The sequence below is a fragment of the Cephus cinctus genome, unplaced genomic scaffold (assembly GCF_000341935.2).
Source record: "Cephus cinctus unplaced genomic scaffold, Ccin1 Ccin1_scaffold0307, whole genome shotgun sequence".
NCBI classification, from domain to species: Eukaryota; Metazoa; Arthropoda; class Insecta; order Hymenoptera; family Cephidae; genus Cephus; species Cephus cinctus.
The window spans coordinates 412287-432374 of record NW_014333010.1 but is presented as its reverse complement, the minus strand read 5'-3'; the positions used below and the strand labels follow the sequence as shown (position 1 = coordinate 432374).

At 38.9% G+C, this 20088-nt stretch overlaps 8 protein-coding genes across 15 annotated transcripts; 3 read left to right on the top strand and 5 right to left on the bottom strand.

Annotated features, from left to right (window-relative positions):
- The first annotated feature begins 96 nt into the window (after nt 1-96).
- LOC107266305 (zinc finger protein 728) lies at nt 97-6713 on the top strand. Of its 2 annotated transcripts, XM_015736646.2 has the most exons (5): nt 97-1629; nt 1699-1824; nt 1921-3496; nt 5808-5965; nt 6052-6713. In XM_015736646.2, exons 1-3 carry the CDS (start codon nt 1477-1479, stop codon nt 3370-3372), a joined length of 1731 nt encoding a protein of 576 aa, XP_015592132.1. In that variant the 5' UTR covers nt 97-1476; the 3' UTR covers nt 3373-3496; nt 5808-5965; nt 6052-6713. The 2 variants fall into 2 exon arrangements, with proteins under 2 accessions (XP_015592132.1, XP_015592131.1); XM_015736645.2 differs by lacking the exons at nt 5808-5965; nt 6052-6713 and adding an exon at nt 5136-5270.
- Nucleotides 3828-5915, bottom strand: LOC107266309 (ornithine aminotransferase, mitochondrial). 3 transcript variants are annotated; one of them, XM_015736650.2, is made up of 6 exons: nt 5780-5915; nt 5255-5674; nt 4877-5181; nt 4583-4783; nt 4265-4490; nt 3828-4170 (listed from the first exon to the last, which is right to left on the bottom strand). In XM_015736650.2, exons 2-6 carry the CDS (start codon nt 5625-5627, stop codon nt 4007-4009), a joined length of 1269 nt encoding a protein of 422 aa, XP_015592136.1. In that variant the 5' UTR covers nt 5628-5674; nt 5780-5915; the 3' UTR covers nt 3828-4006. The 3 variants fall into 3 exon arrangements, with proteins under 3 accessions (XP_015592136.1, XP_015592137.1, XP_015592138.1); XM_015736651.2 differs by having other exon boundaries at nt 5760-5893; XM_015736652.2 differs by having other exon boundaries at nt 5756-5876.
- A 149-nt stretch (nt 6714-6862) lies between the features above and the next one.
- LOC112494148 (ornithine aminotransferase, mitochondrial) lies at nt 6863-8836 on the bottom strand. The gene is made up of 4 exons (XM_025083574.1): nt 8678-8836; nt 8044-8416; nt 7596-7926; nt 6863-7533 (listed from the first exon to the last, which is right to left on the bottom strand). Exons 2-4 carry the CDS (start codon nt 8412-8414, stop codon nt 6940-6942), a joined length of 1296 nt encoding a protein of 431 aa, XP_024939342.1. The 5' UTR covers nt 8415-8416; nt 8678-8836; the 3' UTR covers nt 6863-6939.
- A 742-nt stretch (nt 8837-9578) lies between these two features.
- On the top strand, nt 9579-11321 carry LOC107266310 (cell division cycle-associated protein 7). 2 transcript variants are annotated; one of them, XM_015736656.2, is made up of 3 exons: nt 9579-9710; nt 10155-10823; nt 10898-11321. In XM_015736656.2, exons 2-3 carry the CDS (start codon nt 10194-10196, stop codon nt 11045-11047), a joined length of 780 nt encoding a protein of 259 aa, XP_015592142.1. In that variant the 5' UTR covers nt 9579-9710; nt 10155-10193; the 3' UTR covers nt 11048-11321. The 2 variants fall into 2 exon arrangements, with proteins under 2 accessions (XP_015592142.1, XP_015592141.1); XM_015736655.2 differs by lacking the exon at nt 9579-9710 and adding an exon at nt 9830-10032.
- LOC107266307 (methyltransferase-like protein 25) lies at nt 11309-13534 on the bottom strand. 2 transcript variants are annotated; one of them, XM_015736648.2, is made up of 5 exons: nt 13336-13496; nt 12235-13262; nt 11804-12158; nt 11636-11733; nt 11309-11558 (listed from the first exon to the last, which is right to left on the bottom strand). In XM_015736648.2, exons 2-5 carry the CDS (start codon nt 12814-12816, stop codon nt 11325-11327), a joined length of 1269 nt encoding a protein of 422 aa, XP_015592134.1. In that variant the 5' UTR covers nt 12817-13262; nt 13336-13496; the 3' UTR covers nt 11309-11324. The 2 variants fall into 2 exon arrangements, with proteins under 2 accessions (XP_015592134.1, XP_015592135.1); XM_015736649.2 differs by having other exon boundaries at nt 11325-11558; nt 13379-13534.
- On the bottom strand, nt 12848-13252 carry LOC107266257. The gene has a single exon (XM_015736562.1). It carries the CDS (start codon nt 13250-13252, stop codon nt 12848-12850), a length of 405 nt encoding a protein of 134 aa, XP_015592048.1.
- A 33-nt stretch (nt 13535-13567) lies between the features above and the next one.
- LOC107266303 (SWI/SNF complex subunit SMARCC2) lies at nt 13568-18249 on the top strand. 3 transcript variants are annotated; one of them, XM_015736642.2, is made up of 9 exons: nt 13568-13800; nt 14074-14193; nt 14272-14376; nt 14579-14943; nt 15020-15253; nt 15300-15619; nt 15700-16761; nt 16830-17176; nt 17256-18249. In XM_015736642.2, exons 1-9 carry the CDS (start codon nt 13684-13686, stop codon nt 17709-17711), a joined length of 3126 nt encoding a protein of 1041 aa, XP_015592128.1. In that variant the 5' UTR covers nt 13568-13683; the 3' UTR covers nt 17712-18249. The 3 variants fall into 3 exon arrangements, with proteins under 3 accessions (XP_015592128.1, XP_015592129.1, XP_015592127.1); XM_015736643.2 differs by having other exon boundaries at nt 14272-14385; nt 15327-15619; XM_015736641.2 differs by having other exon boundaries at nt 14272-14385.
- Nucleotides 18155-19918, bottom strand: LOC107266306. The gene is made up of 4 exons (XM_015736647.2): nt 19258-19918; nt 18848-19178; nt 18592-18794; nt 18155-18521 (listed from the first exon to the last, which is right to left on the bottom strand). Exons 1-4 carry the CDS (start codon nt 19767-19769, stop codon nt 18296-18298), a joined length of 1272 nt encoding a protein of 423 aa, XP_015592133.1. The 5' UTR covers nt 19770-19918; the 3' UTR covers nt 18155-18295.
- Nucleotides 19919-20088: the final 170 nt, after the last annotated feature.

The window sequence follows — 20088 nt, the reverse complement described above, 5'->3', positions numbered from 1 at the left end:
TCTAATTCATATAATTATTTCGTAACACTTTCACGCGTGAAGGTAGTTTTTGAAAAAAAAATAAAAATGTTGAAAAATAATGTATCACAAAAAAGTATTAGGCATCAATGACATTTTTCAGAACAAGTCTAAAGTAGTTTGGAAAATTTTCAGTAATGCTTTATAACCTCGTTCAACGTTTTTTTCTTGAAGAGTCTTGGAAAAATACCATCGATGGGTCTGTTCAATTTATCGGTGAATTATATCAATATTTATGTAATAATGCCAAGTGGTGCCGCTTAATGATTCGAGGCTCATCGAAATATCATTTCGAAGACGAGCGTGAACTATCGAATTAAATAAATAATTATATCTATTCAGATAACACATAATGATCAAAATTCATTTTTAAAGCGCCTAATGGCACAGAAATTGTCTTTAAGACATCTTAAAGATGACTTTTGAACATACGTGTTGTTTGGGTACAGCTTTTTGACGTCTGTCACTTACTTAAATACGCTATTTCAGAAAATATTTAGGTTTCTAGTTTTTTCATTAACGATCACTTTACTGTCGCTGTAGGTTGTCAGTTATTCGTCAATAACGGTAAAAATAAAATGGAATGGTGCTAGTCGTTACGGTCTGATTGAACCGTGGTAGCTACTATTGCACTCAGGTAGGTGTGTTACTTGTTTGCAAAAAGTAAATATATAAAACAAAGAAAAATATTGTTGAACGTATCGCTACGACTTTTTAAATCCTTTTTTAAGTTTGATCGTGCAATTACATTTAATTTGTACAACGGAATTAAATCTTACTGATAGGAAATGAGGTCATCTATCTTGTAGCAGAAAATTTTGAAAATACAATCAAAATCATGGGCTAGTGCTAGATCATATAATAAGCAGATATGTAGTGACTTATGTACTTGACATTAATAATATGATTTCCATACTTTTTGTTAGAGGAATTCACAGCACTCCTGTACTTGGCATAGTTTTTCACACGTGTTTTTTGGTCTGTTATGTAGAAAAATAAATGGATGTGCGAAGACAACGACGACGGAATTGAAATAAAATAAACTCATCTCACTCGCCATCTCAATACGCTCTGATCTCGTACATTAATTGTATTGATCTTGGTGGCAATCGATTCAGAATCTTCAATTCCGATAGTTAACGTTTGATTTCAAACTCAGATATACATATAACAGTTGACTCTGGTAGAGTTTCTGCGGTCCGTGCGCTGTACAGCCAGTTGCCTGTACTTGGCACGAGACTCGACCGAGTCTCTTGATGTATTGGATATGGCCAATAGTTTAGAATATCTCGGTGGCGTCATCTGTATGAGTTATGTAAAGAATAGACTCGGCATCTTATGATGGCATATAGTTATCACGGGAGTTGATTGCCGCGAATACCTACAGATTAACTTTACCAATAAAAAGAATGCTACATAGCTTCTGTGTATGACAGAGTGTTATACATATGACAAAATATGTTTATCGTAACAAAAGAAATTGACAGTGAAAATATAAGCAAGCTGTGTCGTACGTGCTTGAGAGAAGATGGTGATAAAATGATTTGTTTATTTGTTGGACCAGCGGGATCATCTTTGGCTTCTAAACTTCGTTCACTGTCCTGCTTGGAGGTGGATATTTAATTATAATTTTTAGCCTTATTTGACATGTTATAATACAATTATATATTCAATTTTTAGGTATGGCAGGGGGATGGATTACCTGAGAAAATGTGTGATCGCTGTGTAACTAGAGCTGAATCTGCACTTCTTTATCGTGAACAATGCAGAGCTGCAGACAGAGCTCTACGCCAGGCTGCATTAAAGGTAAGGATGTGAGGAATGCAAACTGAAAAATGTTGCATCTGGTAATTCTGTAATTTTATCTATTTCATATATGGAATTTGTCAATGTTGTTAATAGGTTTCAGGACTTACTTCGTATGCAACTGTGTCAGGTTGCAAACTCTATCAGCAAAATCAGGGTTTTGTACCCCTTCATAATTCTCAAACGACATTAAAATGTCTAGAATGTGGGGCTGTCTTTATGAATTATCAGGAATTATGTGCGCACAATCGTCTTCATGGTCCATCTATGCAAAACGGCACACCAGTACAGCATATGCACATTGTTGAAGCCCAAAATTCCTATTTCAATCTTAGTCATCTGAGTTCACACCTAGAAAGTGATTCTATGCAAAATTCATCTCCACCTGGAGCATCCACTTTGTCCAGTGGAATGGCAGAAAATGAAGGTGCTAGCAGAGCTGCTTGTGCATTGCACTGTTCCTTGTGCAATCATACTTTTACCAATAGAACACAACTTATAAGTCACAATCTAACACACAGTGCTGAGAATAATATTGATCTGTCCTGTGACAATGAGAATCCAGAAATTTGTGAGGATTCCAATCAGATTGAAAACCTGTCCTATCCAAGAACATCTGTCGCAGAGAATCTCAGCTTCACTGAGAATATAGGCTTGGTTCCAGAAGTACAAAACTCTGAAGATGATGTTGAAAGAAGTCAAGATCGTCGACTAACAGAGGAGAGCTATGAGGATGAATTACCCAAAGATGACAATCTTAATAGAAAGCATAAATGTGATCTTTGTGAAAAGACATTTGTCCAAAAATCCAAACTTACTACACACAGGTTATCACACACTGGTCAGCGACCCTTTAAATGTACAAATTGTGAGAAAGCTTACACATCAAAGAGTAAATTAAATGCTCACTTGCGATTACACACAAAAATAAACCTTCATCAATGTAACGTATGCAACAAAACGTTCCCCTATCGCTCCTATCTGGAGGATCACAAGAAGATTCATAAATCGAAATCCGAAGCTGCGCAGGGAATAAGACATTTTGAGTGTGCAATGTGCGAAAAACGATTTTCCTTAGAAAAAAACTTGAAGTCCCATCTGAAGTTACATACTGGGAAAGGTGTGGTACGCTGTGAAATTTGTGACAAACGATTTAGTCAGAAGTACAGCTTAAACATACACATGAAATCGCACAAGTCAATCAAGTCTCATAAGTGCGAATTTTGTGAGAAGTCCTTCTCGCAAAAGGGCAATCTTGTAGAGCATCTCAGAATTCACACTAAGGTTAAACCATTCAAGTGCGAAATATGTGACAAGTCATTCTCACAAAGTTCTCATCTAAAAAGCCACCGTGTTTCACACGATTCCAAACGGCTTCATCAGTGCAGACTTTGTGGCAAAAGGTTCAAATTAGATAGCCATCTTAAACGACATTTGCAGTTGCATACTGGAAGCAAAACGTACAAATGTGAAGAGTGCAATCAACTATTTGCTCAGGCTTTTAGTTTGAAGAGACACTTAAAGAGGCATACCGACTCCCATATCTGATCTCTTAGCTAATTGAATCTAATCTTAGCACCTGATTATATTACTGAATTCGCCTATAAATGGCTTAAAGAACTTATCAAAAGGAAAGATAACGCACGTGTTCAACTAATTTATGAAATTATAGGTGAGTCAAGTTTAAGACTTCTATTCTGCTTAGATCTTTGTGAAAAAAAAACTGATATTTGAACCCCTAGTGGGAATATCATTTTTATAAAGATTATAAGACTGTTGTCTGCTTCAGCTAAATCGCTGATGTTTTTATTGCGAAACTAACAACTAATTACGACACGATTGCTACGTAATTTTCTTATCACCCATGAGAAAAAAGAATCCATAAATAGAATTCAACTTTTACGATGCAATATCTACACATTTGAAGAAAAACTGTTTCAATTCAAGAACACCTTCTAATTTTTTTGGATTTTAGAAGGAAAATGATAATTCGAATGAGCATGTTGGTGGCATATAAAAGAATGTATTTATAATTAATTTATGATGTACTTAAAAGTATTGTATATGGATCAATTTATAGATATAAATTTTTAAGTAGCATTTGCATGCGTGCAGTCTCCTTTCCTCTTACAAGTGTGATCGGATTTTGATACTTCGTTCTCTTCTAATTCCTTATTGCCGTCTAAATCTTTGTTAGAGTTGTTTTAAGAATATCCAATCCCTCCCTGAGTTGTTCTTCGTTGATAATCAATGGCGGTGATATTCTGATTATTTGACCATGAGCAGGTCTAGTAAGAAGACCTGCATCTCTGAGCTTTAGGCATATATCCCAGCCTTCAGCAAGGTCTGTAAATTAAACATAGATAGACCGTCATCTTCCAATTCAAAATGTAGCAGTGTTATTCATCAGGTTTTTTTTCTTTACTTTATCAAATTATACCTTTATTAACAATCAGGCCATAAAGTAATCCACGACCTCTGACTTCCAAGGCAATATCCTTGGGCAACTTCTTAAGTTCTTCCCTGACAATTTTTCCCAACTTGTTTGCATTTTCGGCTAGTTTCTCTTCTTCAACAATTTTTACAGCCTCCAAGGCCACTCTCTGACCTAAAGGACTACCCCCGAAGGTGCTTCCATGAGATCCAGTCTCTAGACAGAGCAATATCTGTGGAATATTGATGTATACGCTTTAAACTGTCCTAGATAGATTTCACAATTTTTTGTAAATATTTAAGACAATTTAACCAATTGATTTACCTCGTCATCCGCGAGAACACCGGACACAGGATACATTCCTCCTGAAAGGGCCTTTCCTAATATAAGAATGTCAGGTCGCTGATTTTCATGATCCACTGCTAAACGCTTTCCAGTTCTCCCCAAACCAGTCTGAACTTCATCAGCGATCCAGAGGACGTTGTACTTGGTGCACAGATCCCGGACACCTTTCAAATACCCATCCTGGTCATAGAGAATACAATGTGCAAGTAGAATACATTGAAGAAGTAGTTCAGAACTTTTACTTGAAATATCAATTTCTCAAAGTCAACGTACCTTTGGAATGACAACACCAGCTTCACCCTGAATAGGCTCCACCATAAATGCACAAATATTCGGATTGTCTTCAAAGTTCTTCTCGAGTGCTTGAAGATCATCATAAGGAATCTTCTCGAAGTTAGGAATATATGGACCAAAGTCCGTATAAGAATTTGGATCAGTGGAAGCAGAAATGGCTGCCAAAGATCGTCCCCAGAAGTTTCTTTGAGCGAATAAAATTGTCGCTTTATTATTAGGAATTTTTTTTACTCTGTAGGCCCATCTTCGTGCCATCTTCAAAGCTGTGTCGCCAGCTTCGACACCTGTACCAAAAGGATAATGAGCACTAGGAAGTTACCTGATTGAAAATGGACCAAAAACATTATTATTACTCACCCGTATTCATTGGAAGGAATCTATCCCACCCAAGAAGCTTTGTAAGATATTCAGCGAATTCTCCATGAGGCTCTGTGTAGAAGGCACGCGAGGTATGAGCTAGTTTTCCAGCCTGTTCACGGAGGACCTTCACCAAACGTGGATGACAGTGACCCTGATTAACTGTTGCAAACCCCGCCAAGAAGTCCAGGTACCGCTTTCCATCAATATCCCATAGATAAACTCCTTCACCCTTAGAAAGAACCACGGGTAAGGGTTTGAAGTGTCTTCCACCAAAGCGATCATCCCTGTCGATTACTTCCTGGGAACTCAGAAATCTCTTGAGCTCAATCTCCCTGGAGATTGCCAACATCCTCTGTCTCAAAGACTGCATCTTGTTGTAGTTATTTAATATCTTCTAAGAATGAATATATAAAGTATCTGAAAGGATGAATAATTTAATTAATTCATGGCAGACTTTCTGAACGTTTAAGCATCAAATAATTAAAACAATATATGTACGAACGATTTGACACTAATAATTACTTTAAAATAGCTTTTCTCTGCTTTATAGAACAACGAGGATTTCCAAATTCTAACAGTTTATAAATGATACTAAAAAGCAAATGTGAAGGGATAGAAGTCGTCTCAACAATGGTGGTCGACTAATTGTAAATCTCTGAGTGTAACGAGACTGACGTCTTTCATTTATACCATCGTCAGATGAATAAGGTAGGTAAGGTAGGGGGTTCCCTAGTGAGAACAGTTCTCGTTTACTGTATATGTATTTAAAAAAATATTTTTTGTTTTCCTCTTAGTTTGTGCGGGACATGGATTACGCATTGCGATATTCAACAACAGGGACGATGGAGTCATGCAATGTGCTCAAGGCGCGCCACAAACAAATAATATGGGCGAATTTCTATTTGTTGATAAAGAACGATGGGCGCCGTTGGAATCCTCGTTGCGTGGCGCCATCCGAGCCAAAGCAAACTTCACTGGCAAACAATAAACAGACAGTAAACAGCGATTATCGTCGTTCTTGTCTTTCGCAGTACAATTCAGTATCATGACTCTTCTTACTCATTGAACATCCTAACGAGCATCAGCCGCCAGCATCTTTTGGAAGTTACAAGTTCATATTTAAGATGTCAGAATGGAAGACTTCAATTTTGGGTCAAAACCTTCTGTATTCATATGAGCTTTATCGGATATCTCTTTCCGTCGGATGATTTTTTAATTGTTTTGTTTAAACAACAATGTGGCACAGACAAACATGTAGATATATGGAAATTTTATTGGTGTCATTGTACCGGCGCCACGTCCCTGATTAGTCTCGTGCGACGGTTGGAGTCTCCGTACTCTCGCCCCTCCATCTGCCCCATGAGATAATTCCCACGTTTCTCCTAATTTTAGAGATTACTATCATATCTTAAATGGTGTCGCATATCATTAATGAACGTAGGTCGTGCTCGACGCGATTAAAAACGTTCTTTTTGATTCGTTACTTATTGTTTTCTTAAAGCTTGACTATCTTTGTTAATTACGTAATCTATGCGTCAGTAGTCTTTCTGGATGATGCCATTAAAAATGTACACTCGGTGAATGGTAGAAGATTCATTCATAGAATACAATGGAAAAAAATGAATTTTATTAAAAAAAACAAGGGAACAAAACAAAGATTTATAATTAAATTATCAGTATCTTCATTTCTGATAGCTTAGGATGACTTTGGAAATGATCTCCACGCTTTCAAGAATCTGACTCTCAGTGATGACCAATGGCGGTGCTAATCTGATGATGTGACCATGTGTCGGTTTTGCTAGGAGGCCATGGTCTCGTAATTTCAAGCAGATTTCCATGGCATCGATATCTTTGTTGATGACTATGGCGTTAAGAAGCCCTTTTCCACGTACAAGAGTGACCACGGATTTTGGTAGCTTCCGGAGCTCCTCCCTTAAGACGTTTCCAAGCTTGTAGGCATTGTCCGCGAGTTTCTCCTCCTCCAGGACCTTCAGGGCTTCTAGGGCTACCTTACATCCTAGAGGATTTCCACCGTAGGTCGAACCATGTTCACCAGGCCCTATGACCAGCATTACGGGATCGTTGGCCAGTACACCGGATACTGGATAAAAGCCACCGGAAAGGGCTTTACCCAAAATTAACAAGTCCGGAAGCACATTCTCGTAGTCGACGGCTAAACGTTTTCCTGTCCTGGCTAACCCTGTCTGCACTTCGTCGGCTATCCAGAGAACATTGTGCTTCGTACAAAGTTCTCGGACGCTCTTCAGGTACCCATCCTGAACATTTGAAAATACTTTTATTACTTTATTCATGGTTTATATTAATTTCATTTTATTACCTTAGGCACAACTACTCCTGCTTCTCCCTGGATTGGCTCTACCATAAAAGCACAGACGTTGGGATCAGAGATGGCCTTTTCCAGGGCGTCCAAGTCGTCATAGGGAATGATGCCGAATCCCGGCATATAAGGTCCAAATCCCGAGTAACTGGATGGATCGGTACTAGAAGATACAGCGCTCATAGTTCTGCCCCAAAAGTTTCCTTCTGCGAAGATGATCTTGGCATTGTTGTCAGTAATACCCTTCGTCTTATAACCCCATCTCCTGGCGAGTTTGCATGCTGTTTCACCGCCCTCCACACCCGTGTTCATTGGTAACCACTTGTCATATCTTGAAGAAAATAATGTTCAATTAAGAATCACTAAATTGCCACATGTTTAGCAGGTAGTGTTGCTGTCCATTAAAGAAGCAAACATAAGAGAATTAATATAATTAAATAGTACTAACCCGAACAGCTTGGTAACGTATTCCTCAAATTCCCCAAGAATGTCAGAATAAAACGCCCTGGACGTCAGGGTAAGTACTTTAGCTTGATCCACGAGGGTTTTGTAGATCCTAGGATGACAGTGACCCTGGTTCACTGCTGAATACGCACTCAGAAAATCGTAATATCTCCTACCCTCAACGTCCCACATGAAAACTCCTTCAGCCTTTGTCAACGCTACTGGTAAAGGATGATAATTATGCGCTCCATATTTCGATTCGCGGTCGAACACCTCCTGGGAGCTAATACTCCGGACAGACTGTAATTGATGCTGGGTCTTCTTGAATGTATGAGTTTTTAAGGACCTCAAGGCCATTCTGGCTAAGGGACCCATTGCTAAAGAATTGTTTCAAAGTAAAAAAAAAAATATTACTTCCACTTGTCTAATAATTCTTCAAATCAAACAATCTTTACGCGGTTTACGTTAAACTTCAAAGTGTTTGAACCCATGTTTCTTCTTTTATCAATTGTTAATATTTATAAATCATTAGAAAAATTCTCTGAATCACTATAATACTTGTTCTACCGGTTTTGATCAAGAATTAGAAAGTTTCTTACTCTCGCACTACAAGACTCATCATAATACAATATACGTACTACAATTTAGAGTTGTTAAGAATGCCAATCGTGGCGCTCAAGATACTCGTGTGATCGACAAAACCGAACTGACCGGCACACCAGGGCCACTGAAGATTTTATTAACTTTATTATTAGCAAAGCTGTATTTCTTGCGTCATTGTGATATCCCAAGCTAACTAATTCCTCTGCACTCGTGCCACCAACGAAAGGAAAAGATAACGTGACCGACGACTGTACAAGTTACATGAAAATAAAGAATTATCATATAGACCCATATAACTATATTAATAGGTAATCATTGTAAATCAGTAGAGATCATCATCAGTTTCGTGATACGACCAGTATGGTAAAAGTGCAATGTTTTCCGTGTAGAGTTATTGAAGAACGAGATAAGGTTGTATGCCGCTTACATGTAATCATTTTGCGTCTGATAATGAAAGTTACAGATAGTCTTGTTTAATTATTGACATTTTTAGAGAATCCTGCAATAAAAATAATATATTATTTATTATCTTGTGATTATAACTTTTATGAATTTTGATTCAGACCCTTTGGACGTTGAATTGTTACATTTTTTTTTCTGTTCATGAAATTCTTTTCTCAGAAGTGTTACAGAGCAGTGGGTGAACCAATTATTGATTATTTATATGGATTTCCTTATCAATACCTTTTAACCCAGAGACTTTATCTACGAGATAAGACGGTATGCTATGTATTACAATAAATCATCGCACATTGTAAATTTGTTCTGCAATCTTCCTTGAACTTCGAAACTGTACTGGCTAGTCAAACATTGTCCCATAGTGTCTTTGTATTACACAACAATTATCATGCCTGACTAATTAACAAGACGTCTCTTAAGAAATTCTAATTTACTTTAAACGATAATGTCGAACGTGTATATTAATTTAAATAGTTTGTAATTAAATGTATGTTAATCTTCTGTCATTTGTATTGTATGTTCTTTTGAGCTACTTATAATCTTATCCACCCTCTTAAGAAGACTTCGAATTCGTAGTGAATAAACTTCGTTGATAAAACTTTATAGTAGGTATGTAGAAATCAAGTTATAAATAATTTTTGTGATAAGGGGAATAAGGATTTTTCATTCTTTCATAATGTTTTATTTGTTTTTTATATTGGGAATTAAGTATACCCGTGGCGCCTCCAGTAGGATGATACAAAAAATACTAAATGAGGCGGTTTGAATTATTTTCATGTTCCGCTTACGGTTACGATTTTTGTAGGACCGTAGTCGGTTGATTTCTGACTGAAAATACATTCCATTTAGTTTTAAGAATTTTGTACAAATAATGGAGGAAGTAGATTATGATGCAATTCGCGAGAAAAACATTGCTGAAAAGAATGCCATTGTAAGTTTTAATTTCTAGTAACTTAACCACATATATTTTATCTGAGAATTAAAAACACACCAAGTATATTTTCTTACTATTTGTTGACTTGATTTCAATGTATTTCAACAATTATTTTACAGTTTCAAGATTTTTTCAAAGAATTGAAACAGGAGACGTCTATGATAAAGGAAAAGACTTCAGCTTTGAATACTAGGAGACGTACAGAAGATAAAGAAAATATTACATCTCGTAAACGACGCCGTACGACTGATGAGAATTTTGCTATAAAAGGTATTCACCTAGAAGTCCGGCGGAGATATAATACTCGTAGTAGATTAAAGAAGCATAAAGAGTCTCTGAATGAACAAGATTCCAATGATGATGAGGAGTCCAGTAACGATGGTCCTAAGCTTAAAGTATTATTCCCATGGGCTAAGCCTTTTGAAAGAACTATTGACCTTATGAAAACTGATGTATTCATTGACGAAGAGGAGGAGGATCCATTCGATGAATATCCATTAAAACGAAGAAAAGTTCTGCAGCATGTAAATAAGTCTGTATATGATCCAAATAATATACCTTCACCCGATGAAATTACTCAGGAAATGCTGGATAATATTGCTGAAAAGAGTTCTGGCAAAACGTATAATAAAGCTGAAGGCACCAGTTGCCATCAGTGCAGACAGAAAACAATTGATACCAAAACTGTATGTAGATCAGGAGAATGTATTGGAGTTCGTGGACAATTTTGTGGACCTTGCCTACGTGGAAGATATGGCGAAAGTGCTTTGGAGGCTTTGAAAGATCCTGTAAGTTATTTAAATAGTTTTCCCTGCACAGTATTATTATTATAAGATATTAAATTGTCTTTCGTTATATACAGGATTGGGCATGTCCGCCGTGTCGTGGATTGTGCAACTGTAGTATATGTAGAACCAGAAATGGACAGCGGCCCACTGGTATTCTCGCACCAATTGTACAAGAAGAAGGATATTCGTCTGTCATGGATTATTTACAAGTCGTAGACAATTAAGCACCTATATTACGATCGAATCTTTAATATTTCAAGTATATTTTTGTAGAACAGGCTTTTGCCATTACCCTCTTGGAATTAATGAAAAAGCAGGACCTTATAGGATGAATTATTCAACAGGAAATACCATTTTTTGTGATAAGTTTGAAACTTGATATATCTTTTATAACAGTCCCTTGTTCATACTCGGGCAAATTGTAAACAATCATTACTTGAAATAATATTTTCGTTTGTAGTATCTTTACAAGAAAACATGAACAGTTATATAAACGAAGTGCTATTTTATTGCAATAATTGCGTAACATCTCGGAGAGAGCACTGGATCGAATAATCGAAACAAGCCGACTTTCGAACATCTTTTACTTCTCTCGAGGTACATTATTCTGTCCAGCAGAAGTGCAGCTTCCACGACAGAGCCAAGATGTACTCTGAGCATTTGAAAGACTTCAATCTTCCATTCCAAATTTGCATGTTCTTCGTAGATTTCTCGGAGGGCCTCAACAGATGGTATCTGAAATTTTTCATTCTAATGAACCTCTTCCTAGACTATCTTAGCCGTTTTTCTCTACATTTACATATATTTTTTACCTTTATCTCTCGTTTTTCACAAGTCTCTATAACCCATCTCGCATATTGTTCAAAATTATCAGCCGGCGCACCTCTCCCTATTTTTACATCTCGAAGTCCTATAAAAGAGATTTTTTAAAAATACTACTATCTTATTACAAAATTCTTTAATATGCACTTTTATTGTACCCATAGATTCTAGAAGCACTTGCAGGATTGCTCTGTAGAAGAGCGACGATGACAATGGCTTATCCTTTTTTGAAAGTCTTTCAACTGACTGTTGTGCCAGCATTCTGGCATTTTTTGTAAAGTTGCATTCCTCTGTTAGAGATTCTTTGGTCAAATGATAGCAGCAAGAAACTATGCAAAGTTTCTTTATGGAATCAGATGCCAAAAAAGCTTTAATGGTGGAATGCGCCAAGGAACCGCAAGTATGCAGTCCTGTTAGAATAAGATTTCCTGGTGGATCATAGCTAGGATAATGCATTTTTACTAAGCTTTCAAAATTAGTTTTATCGTTTATATGTTCCACAGTATAGTGCACCTGAAATATTAAAGATAATTAAGGTTTTCTTTTTAGTATCTTTTAAAAAAACGTGGAATATCAAGAAGTTTTGTACCGAGATATTTCGTTGTGTTTTCTTTTTAATTATTTCCTGTCTGCGAATTGCACCTTTGTGATTTACACTCGAGGAGTCTATTGCAAGAACTTGAATTCCAAAATTCTCTGATAAATGCATCGACAAATATCCTTTTCCAGCTCCTGCATCGATTACAATGTCAGAATCTGAATGTGAAAGCTTTGACACTAGTTTGGCCATTACATCAACTTCATGGCATTTTTTATTCTTCATGAAATTAAGCTTTGTCTGTTTTAATTGATTCTCTGCCTGTCTGTTATATGCATTACTGGACAAAAATCTTGATAGGTCTTTAAGCTCATAAATGAAAGGACAACCATCCAGAGAAAGGAGTTTTGTGGATTTAAAAAATTCATTTAATTTGGAATCTCCTTTAGTATCAATTTTAGTACCAAATTTATTATCAGGACCATGAATTTCAAGTTCAAGCCTCAGTGAGTCTGGTAAGCATGATTCCCACAAATTCTGTGTTATGAAGTCAACTAAGTGACAATCAACTAATGATTTATATGTCTGAATAAAATTGAGGGCTTTTGAAAAGTGCTCTTCGTATGTAGTCATAATTGTAGACTGTTTTTTAATATATAATCTTTTAAAAATCAAGCTGATCAGCTTCAGGATACAAGGGATTAATTTTGGCCAATGAGCAAAATTTGGTATATCCAAATTTTATGTCGTCTAATGTTTTTAAAATGTCTACACTGTCATCATTGATTATCGGAAAGCTCTCAATATCTTTTCTGAGTTTCTCTGCAAGCTTAGTAGCTTTTTCACTCAGAGACTCCGTTTTCAAATAGTACTCCAAAACTCCACTATAGAATCCAAGCTGTGCTGCGAGTAAACTTGCTCTATGATAACCAAGATGATATCCTTCGTGAGGTTGAGCCTGACCAAGTTTAAAACCTTCTTCGTAGCCTGATCTCTCAGCTATTTCCTCCCCAAGTAACAAATTGTCAAAGGCTTCATTTATATCCTGATTTTCCGTAGACTTAGACATCGTTAAGCATCTGAAAGCAAAATCGTTTGAGAAATTATTAAAAATATTCAAGCATTATAGCTTTAAAAGCGTTTCAGGCCTACCAATAGTTCTCAATGGTAGAATAAGAGCTTCTTTTTACCAAACCTTTTATGTGTATTAAAAAGACTATGCTTTATAAAATTTTATTTTAATATCATAGAAAACATTCGATTCTTTGCTCTTGTGCGAATACTTGCGAATGCATCATGCTAAGGATCATTTATTATAGTACTCGTGGCTGTTCGGGTAACTTCGGATAGATTCGGTAGCATCGAATCCGAATGAAAGCATCGAAGAATTTAACGGAGCAAACGCAGCCAAGTTCAGAATCGTGTGATGATTGCGGTCAGCTCGGCGTTCTTTCCGTGGCGTTTTTGGACGGTTTCTCAGTGGAAAAAGCCGTGAAAATCATGCTTGCATTGGGCCCCAAGAAGGACGGCGGTCCAAACGTCAAGTTCTTCGAATCAACTGAAATTCTCGCGCAGCTTGATCCAGTCAAACAGTGGCTACTCAAAAACTGCAAGAAGGTTTGTCTATCTACAAACCGGCGTCCAAACCCAAACGCCAACGACACATTTATTAATCCGATTATTCTATTCTTAATTCTCTTTCAATTGTAATATTTTATACACTTTCTGCGTCCAGGTCGTTTTATTTATTATTCAAGATTTATAAGTTTGGCTTGATGTAGCTCTGACTATTGTTTTTTTTTAAATGTTTGAGTCAGGGCAGGCAATTATTTGGCAATATAAGGCTTCTTTAGAAACATTTTAATTATATGTATGCGTTTCTTGTTTTAGTATGTTCAAACGGATCCACCTACTAACAAGAGTTTGGCAACTTTGGTCGTGCAGCTTCTGCAATTTCAAGAAGACAATCTTGGCAAAAATGTTTCTAAACCACCTATGACAAGATTACCTGTGCGTTGATTTCATTGTAGAGTGACTAGTGAAAGCTTTCCTTTTTATTTCATTTTATTAGACAGATTTTTCTTACAGATGAAATGTTTTTTGGATTTTAAACCTGGAGGTGGATTATGTCATATCTTATCGACAGCATTTCGCTTCAAACAAGAGCAGGGATGGCGGCGATTCGATTTTCAGGTTGGCAAGGTAATTTTTAATTCATGTCCTGCATAGAGATGATTCATGCAGTGTAATAATTTTTTTCACAGGCTACTGATGGATTTTGGCTGATCCATAATCCGAGTATTAAATAACCCATTTAGAATATGTAGAATGTGTATCGTTGCTTTATATTACATTTCTTCATATACTTCTCTAATACAATTTATATTTTTTTTAGTCTGGATCTCGCATGGATCGTGCGATTGAAATGTTAATGGCAGCAGAGCGTGCTCTAGTGCAAAATCGTTGTTTGAATGTACCTTGTGTATTCGTACGACCTGACGTGGACAAGGCTACAGCAACTAAAGTAAAGGAAGCTGTACGTCGTCATCAAGGAACAGTGGTAGAGGAGGAAGCTGATGCTACACACATAATATATCCTCACGTGGATCCCTTAGAAGAAGAATATGCAAGACCTTGTATGCGTCGGGAACGTTCGATTTTGTTACACTGGTACTACTTCCCAGATAGTTATGATTCGTGGACCACATTAGATCTTCCCTGGGATTATCCAGAAGGCAGTGCAGGCACTAACAGTACCAAGTATGTATTTGACATCCTGACACTGTAGTTCAATAGCACAAACTATATCTAATGGAGTTATATGAACTGTTTAAAGATCAACTTACAAAGTCTCTGCTACCTGGGCGCTTGACTTAGAGCAATATAATGAGTGGATGAATGAAGAAGACTATGAAGTGGACGATAGCGGTCAAAAAAAGGTCCATAAGTACAGACTCTCTGTGGAAGATCTGATGGCACAGCCTCCACATCCTCCACCTTCATCGTCAGCAAAGAAGCAGAAGAGAAAACGTTCTCCTAGCCCTCCACCAAAGCTAGGAAAACGTAAAAGGTGAGAGGAACCTCATCCTCGCGTGCCATAACCTAAAAAATCTTAGTAATGACTTATTGTGTTCGTTACGTAGCGGCCGTGGACCCGCTAGTATCCAGGGCGCTTCGTCCTCCTCTACGGCTGCTCCTAAAAAATCTCGTGGTGGCGGTGAAGAAGAAGAGGATCTAACACAAGGAATGGAGGATCCCCCTGCAGAACCAAGGATAGTCGAAGTCGTTGCCGCACCTGCGAATCCTCCGGTTACTGGGCAAGGTAGTGGAACAACTGGTGGTAGTGGTTTGATAACTACTGGGAATAAAAAGCAAGACAGTGAACTGCAACCTTTAAAATCCGGGAATATGGCTGACCTGGACGAACCTGCAGAAGGTATGTATTTATTGCAAGGAGAGATTATTTTATGTTTCACCTTCTGTAAGAAACTCATCATTAAAACTATTTGTCCCCAGGCGACAAGACCAGCGCTCAGAGCAGTCAGGATCGTGAGGAAAGGGATGCTAGTAAGGAACGTGGGGAAAGTGGCAAAGGTGATGAACCAGAAGATAATGTTACAGAGCAAACTCATCACATTGTAGTGCCAAGTTATTCAGCTTGGTTCGATTATAATTCCATACACACCATTGAAAAACGCGCACTCTCGGAATTCTTCAATGGAAAGAATAAATCGAAGACACCGGAGATTTACCTGGCTTACAGGAATTTTATGATAGATACGTATCGCCTCAATCCTACTGAGTATATAACGTCTACGGCATGTCGAAGAAATCTAGCTGGGGATGTTTGTGCTATAATGCGAGTACATGCCTTCCTTGAGCAGTGGGGATTGATTAATTATCAAGTGGACGCGGAGTCGAGACCGACACCTATGGGACCGCCACCTACATCGCACTTCCATGTCCTATCCGATACACCATCTGGATTGGCACCAGTTAATCCAAATCCACCAAAAACACCACAACCTTCTGCTGCCAAAACACTTTTAGACTTGGAGAAAAAGCCGATTGTTCCTGGCTCCCTAGTTCCAGAGGAAAAGAATGCATCCATGGCTAACTTTGGTATCAAGATTGATCAGTACTCTAGGAAGCCTGCAGTCCTCAAGAACAAACAGGCTGCAGGTGCTACTAGAGATTGGACGGAGCAGGAGACACTTCTTCTTCTGGAAGGATTGGAGTTGCATAAAGATGACTGGAATAAAGTCTGTGAGCACGTAGGGTCCAGAACACAGGATGAGTGTATCTTACACTTCCTTAGACTGCCTATTGAGGATCCTTATTTAGAAGAAGGTGGTCCAGAAGGTCTGGGGCCTCTCGCATACCAACCTGTACCCTTCTCCAAAGCTGGTAACCCCGTTATGAGCACTGTAGCGTTTTTGGCTTCTGTTGTGGACCCAAGGGTAGCTGCTAGTGCTGCTAAAGCTGCTATGGAAGAATTTGCAGCGATCAAGGATCAAGTGCCCGCGGCTTTGTTAGATCAGCATTTGAGAAACGTTCAAGCTAGTGCTAATTCTGATGGTAAGTTTAAGAATCTACACAGTGTTTTTGAAAACTTTAAGAAAATCCTGAACGCCATTTCTTTAAAGGTAAATTCGACCCAGCGGCAGGCTTAGCACAGTCTGGTATAGCAGGGACAGGTCCACCGGAACCTCCAGATGACTCCACAGCGACCTCTACTACCGGAGCAGCACCTTCTACAGCACAAACCTCGCCACACTCGACGTCAGCTGCTGAAAGTAAGAAGGATGAACAGCCAGACAAGCCTAAGGAAGGTACCGAGGCAGGACAAGTTCAGGCTCCGAAGAAAGAAGAAACTGCAGAAGCTGAAAGGGAACAACCGGAGAAGATGGAAGTCGATTCCAAGGAAACTGAGGAGGATACAAAAAGCAAAGTAGACATCGAAGATGCCGATGCAAAGGAAAAGAAAGAGAAGGTTAGTTTATCCCCGAATATATTTCTCATTGTGCCTCACTATTATAGTCTTGTTCCATTAATAAATAATAAATCCCCAGGTCGTTCGAGATGCACAACTCCAGTCGGCAGCGGCAGCAGCGCTCGCAGCAGCAGCAGTGAAAGCAAAGCACTTGGCAGCTGTCGAGGAACGTAAAATAAAATCCTTAGTTGCCCTCTTGGTGGAGACGCAGATGAAAAAGTTAGAGATCAAGCTACGTCACTTCGAGGAACTCGAGACAACGATGGAACGTGAACGCGAGGGTCTGGAGTATCAACGTCAGCAATTAATAACTGAGCGCCAGCAATTTCACCTGGAGCAACTAAAAGCTGCCGAATTCCGTGCGAGACAACAGGCTCACCAACGACTGGCACAGGAACAACAGCAGCAGCAGCAACAACAGAGCCAACATCCACCTTGGCAAGCAGGTAGTCAGGCACAACAACAGCAACAACCACCAAGTCCCCAAGCACAGGCCCAACAACCACCCCCCCACACTCCTCCACAACAGGCGTAACCAGAATGATGATTTCTGATTTCTGGTAATGGTGCCGTAGTCGGACACCGTGCTAGATAAATCGACCAGGTATATGGTGAGCAATGGCTGCACGGCCAATTCATTTCATGTTTCATTCTCTTTGTTTCCATTTTGACCAATCAGAGTTTGCGGCAGTCAATGAACCCAGATGACTCATCAAAGGGTTGGGATAAAAAGTGTTTAGCAAAGAGATCATGATGAGGTTTCCCGCGAGAATTGACTGTGCAATCGATGTTTTTTTTATTGTTTCGGGGTTGATTATAATATAAGATTTTATATCAAGATGGCCGCTACAGCCGTTGAATACCTGACTAACGTGTTCCGCTTCGGCACGAGCTGTATTATTTCAGTTACTCCTCGGGCTTGTCTATCGTTGTAAATGGGATAGTTGAGTAATAAACGATAAATAAAATTCTGACCCGTTTCGACGACCAAGACTTTACAACATTGTACTTTCATTGTAAACTCGTAATTTCTGTAATCGACTCGTGTACAATACACTGCTATGTCTACAAAAGTCGGCTGCAACTTGATTATTACAATTATTTCTGTCATTTAAATTTCTACAAAGCATCATTATGTATAAGCTCTATCACCAGGTCCGTCATCAATTTGGCACACTTTGCTCCACCTAGTGGTGGTGCCCATTTTGCATGACCCTCTTCCTTGTCGACCTCAGCATCCTCATACAGATCTGGGGCTTCGTCACTTGCACATGTGCTGATTGGTAAAACGTCCAGGGCGAGACCTACACCAAAGCGTCCGCATCTTCTCATTTCCTGGGTCAGACTAGAAGGAGAGTTGATTAACCAAGTGAAAGAGCTTGTTAGTGTACTGTATAAATAGAACTGCTACTCACTATTCCCACATAATTGGAGCGTTCCGGGTTGTGTTTGGATTCAACGTCTGCAGACACAGCATCAAATGACAGTGGTAATGGCGCAGGAGCTGCGTCATATGTACGCGCCTAACGTCACCACTGGTGCAGCAATAGAGAAGATTCACCAAGTCAAGAGCGAGGGATCCAACTCTAGTCAGTTGAAAGTCAACCAGGTACACTGGCTAAAATGTCAAAGTTAAAAGATATGGAGATGTATTTTCTAGATTCTACTTACTTCTGCTTCATCGGTGGTTTCATCCTTGAAGAGAATATTATTCGTCCAGCAATCACCGTGACAGAAGACCGTCAGTGGGCCCTTTGATGCAGCTAGTTGACTCATCGTCCTGAAGAAGACGTCCTCGTGCAGAAAGGCACGTAATTTACCCATTATCTCTTCTCGTCGATGCTCCATCTTAACTGACAATGTCTTAGACACCATCGCTATGGCATTGTTAGCAGCCACTCTGTAATACTGTCTGTACCAATCCTCATTCTCTTCACGAAAAAGAGCCTCCTTTATGCCCTGACCGTCGTCACCGGTGGTGAGCCTTTCGAATTGTTCTGGTCTTTTAAAAGAAAAAATGAAGATCAATAATTTCATATAACAAAGATTGTCCAATCTCACACTTTATACTGGATTCTTGCCTTAGATCATGAAGAGTCAAACTCAGAGCATGAAAACCTGCTAGCGCCTTGAGTACTTGCTTCAGACTTTCAACCTGGAGACCTTGTGTGCGGTCAGCCATCTTAAAACCTCTCTCTCGTAGATCCTCCATAGCAATAATATCTTCTTTGGCTATGTACACTTTGGCTACTCCACCAAAGACACGCTTTCCATCAGACTGTAGCTCGTCCAGGGCTGGCCAAACTTTTGTATAGAAAACAACTTCATTTTTGAACAGTGCTTCACTCTTGAAAGCTTCTCGGTGCTCTCTGGACTGTGGTAGAGCCTTGTAGATGATGGCTCGTTCCCAGGCTACCTTTTCACCAGTTCTCATCGTCTTCAAACCCTTTACACTTACTCGATATAATATCGAAGTGTAGTTGTCACCTCTTCCGGAACCAGGTTCTTCCTCCAGATCAGTAATCTCCACGTCGGTCTCATCCTTACCAAGCAACTCCTGGGCGGAATCCAAAGTAAGCCGTACGGTACCCATCGCTCCTACCAGCGCAACGACACGGATTGCACTGATTGACAGTCTGAAAATGATTATCTATCACTCCCTTTACTACAGCACTTGCAGCTCCCCGAGTAGTCAACTATGCAGCTGTGACGTTGTGCCAAAGCAATGCAGGAAGTGGGTATTTGAGTGAGGAGGGTTCGCAGCTTCCCACAGTTCTTCTGTTTAATTCACTAACTATTCAGTGACCAACTCAAGGGACAAGGACATTGATATGTAACTTCACGTTACACTGATTATGATGTTAATCCAATCTTGGTTACGTGAAGGGTTGAATGATTCATAGTGCATAAAA

Bases quoted from the DNA above. Each gene is read 5' to 3' on its own strand.
- LOC112494148 (XM_025083574.1), bottom strand. From the start codon at position 8,414: ATGGGTCCCTTAGCCAGAATGGCCTTGAGGTCCTTAAAAACTCATACA. The intron at 7,927-8,043 runs GTTAGTACTATT...ATTTTCTTCAAG, and splicing joins TACGTTACCAAGCTGTTCGG to ATATGACAAGTGGTTACCAA. The intron at 7,534-7,595 runs GTAATAAAATGA...TCAAATGTTCAG, and splicing joins CAGGAGTAGTTGTGCCTAAG to GATGGGTACCTGAAGAGCGT.
- LOC107266257 (XM_015736562.1), bottom strand. From the start codon at position 13,252: ATGTCTAAGTCTACGGAAAATCAGGATATAAATGAAGCCTTTGACAAT.
- LOC107266309 (XM_015736650.2), bottom strand. From the start codon at position 5,627: ATGCAGTCTTTGAGACAGAGGATGTTGGCAATCTCCAGGGAGATTGAG. The intron at 5,182-5,254 runs GTGAGTAATAAT...CTTTTGGTACAG, and splicing joins ATTCCTTCCAATGAATACGG to GTGTCGAAGCTGGCGACACA. The intron at 4,491-4,582 runs GTAAATCAATTG...AATATTCCACAG, and splicing joins GTGTTCTCGCGGATGACGAG to ATATTGCTCTGTCTAGAGAC.
- LOC107266307 (XM_015736649.2), bottom strand. From the start codon at position 12,816: ATGACTACATACGAAGAGCACTTTTCAAAAGCCCTCAATTTTATTCAG. The intron at 11,734-11,803 runs GTACAATAAAAG...TCTCTTTTATAG, and splicing joins AGTGCTTCTAGAATCTATGG to GACTTCGAGATGTAAAAATA. The intron at 11,559-11,635 runs GTAAAAAATATA...GAAAAATTTCAG, and splicing joins GTGAAAAACGAGAGATAAAG to ATACCATCTGTTGAGGCCCT.
- LOC107266305 (XM_015736646.2), top strand. From the start codon at position 1,477: ATGTTTATCGTAACAAAAGAAATTGACAGTGAAAATATAAGCAAGCTG. The intron at 1,630-1,698 runs GTGGATATTTAA...TTCAATTTTTAG, and splicing joins GTTCACTGTCCTGCTTGGAG to GTATGGCAGGGGGATGGATT. The intron at 1,825-1,920 runs GTAAGGATGTGA...TGTTGTTAATAG, and splicing joins TACGCCAGGCTGCATTAAAG to GTTTCAGGACTTACTTCGTA.
- LOC107266310 (XM_015736655.2), top strand. From the start codon at position 9,973: ATGGAGGAAGTAGATTATGATGCAATTCGCGAGAAAAACATTGCTGAA. The intron at 10,033-10,154 runs GTAAGTTTTAAT...ATTATTTTACAG, and splicing joins TTGCTGAAAAGAATGCCATT to TTTCAAGATTTTTTCAAAGA. The intron at 10,824-10,897 runs GTAAGTTATTTA...CGTTATATACAG, and splicing joins TGGAGGCTTTGAAAGATCCT to GATTGGGCATGTCCGCCGTG.
- LOC107266303 (XM_015736641.2), top strand. From the start codon at position 13,684: ATGCTTGCATTGGGCCCCAAGAAGGACGGCGGTCCAAACGTCAAGTTC. The intron at 13,801-14,073 runs GTTTGTCTATCT...TTCTTGTTTTAG, and splicing joins TACTCAAAAACTGCAAGAAG to TATGTTCAAACGGATCCACC. The intron at 14,386-14,578 runs GTAATTTTTAAT...TATTTTTTTTAG, and splicing joins TCGATTTTCAGGTTGGCAAG to TCTGGATCTCGCATGGATCG.
- LOC107266306 (XM_015736647.2), bottom strand. From the start codon at position 19,769: ATGGGTACCGTACGGCTTACTTTGGATTCCGCCCAGGAGTTGCTTGGT. The intron at 19,179-19,257 runs GCAAGAATCCAG...TTCTTTTAAAAG, and splicing joins TTGACTCTTCATGATCTAAG to ACCAGAACAATTCGAAAGGC. The intron at 18,522-18,591 runs GTGAGTAGCAGT...CTCTCCTTCTAG, and splicing joins GCTCCAATTATGTGGGAATA to TCTGACCCAGGAAATGAGAA.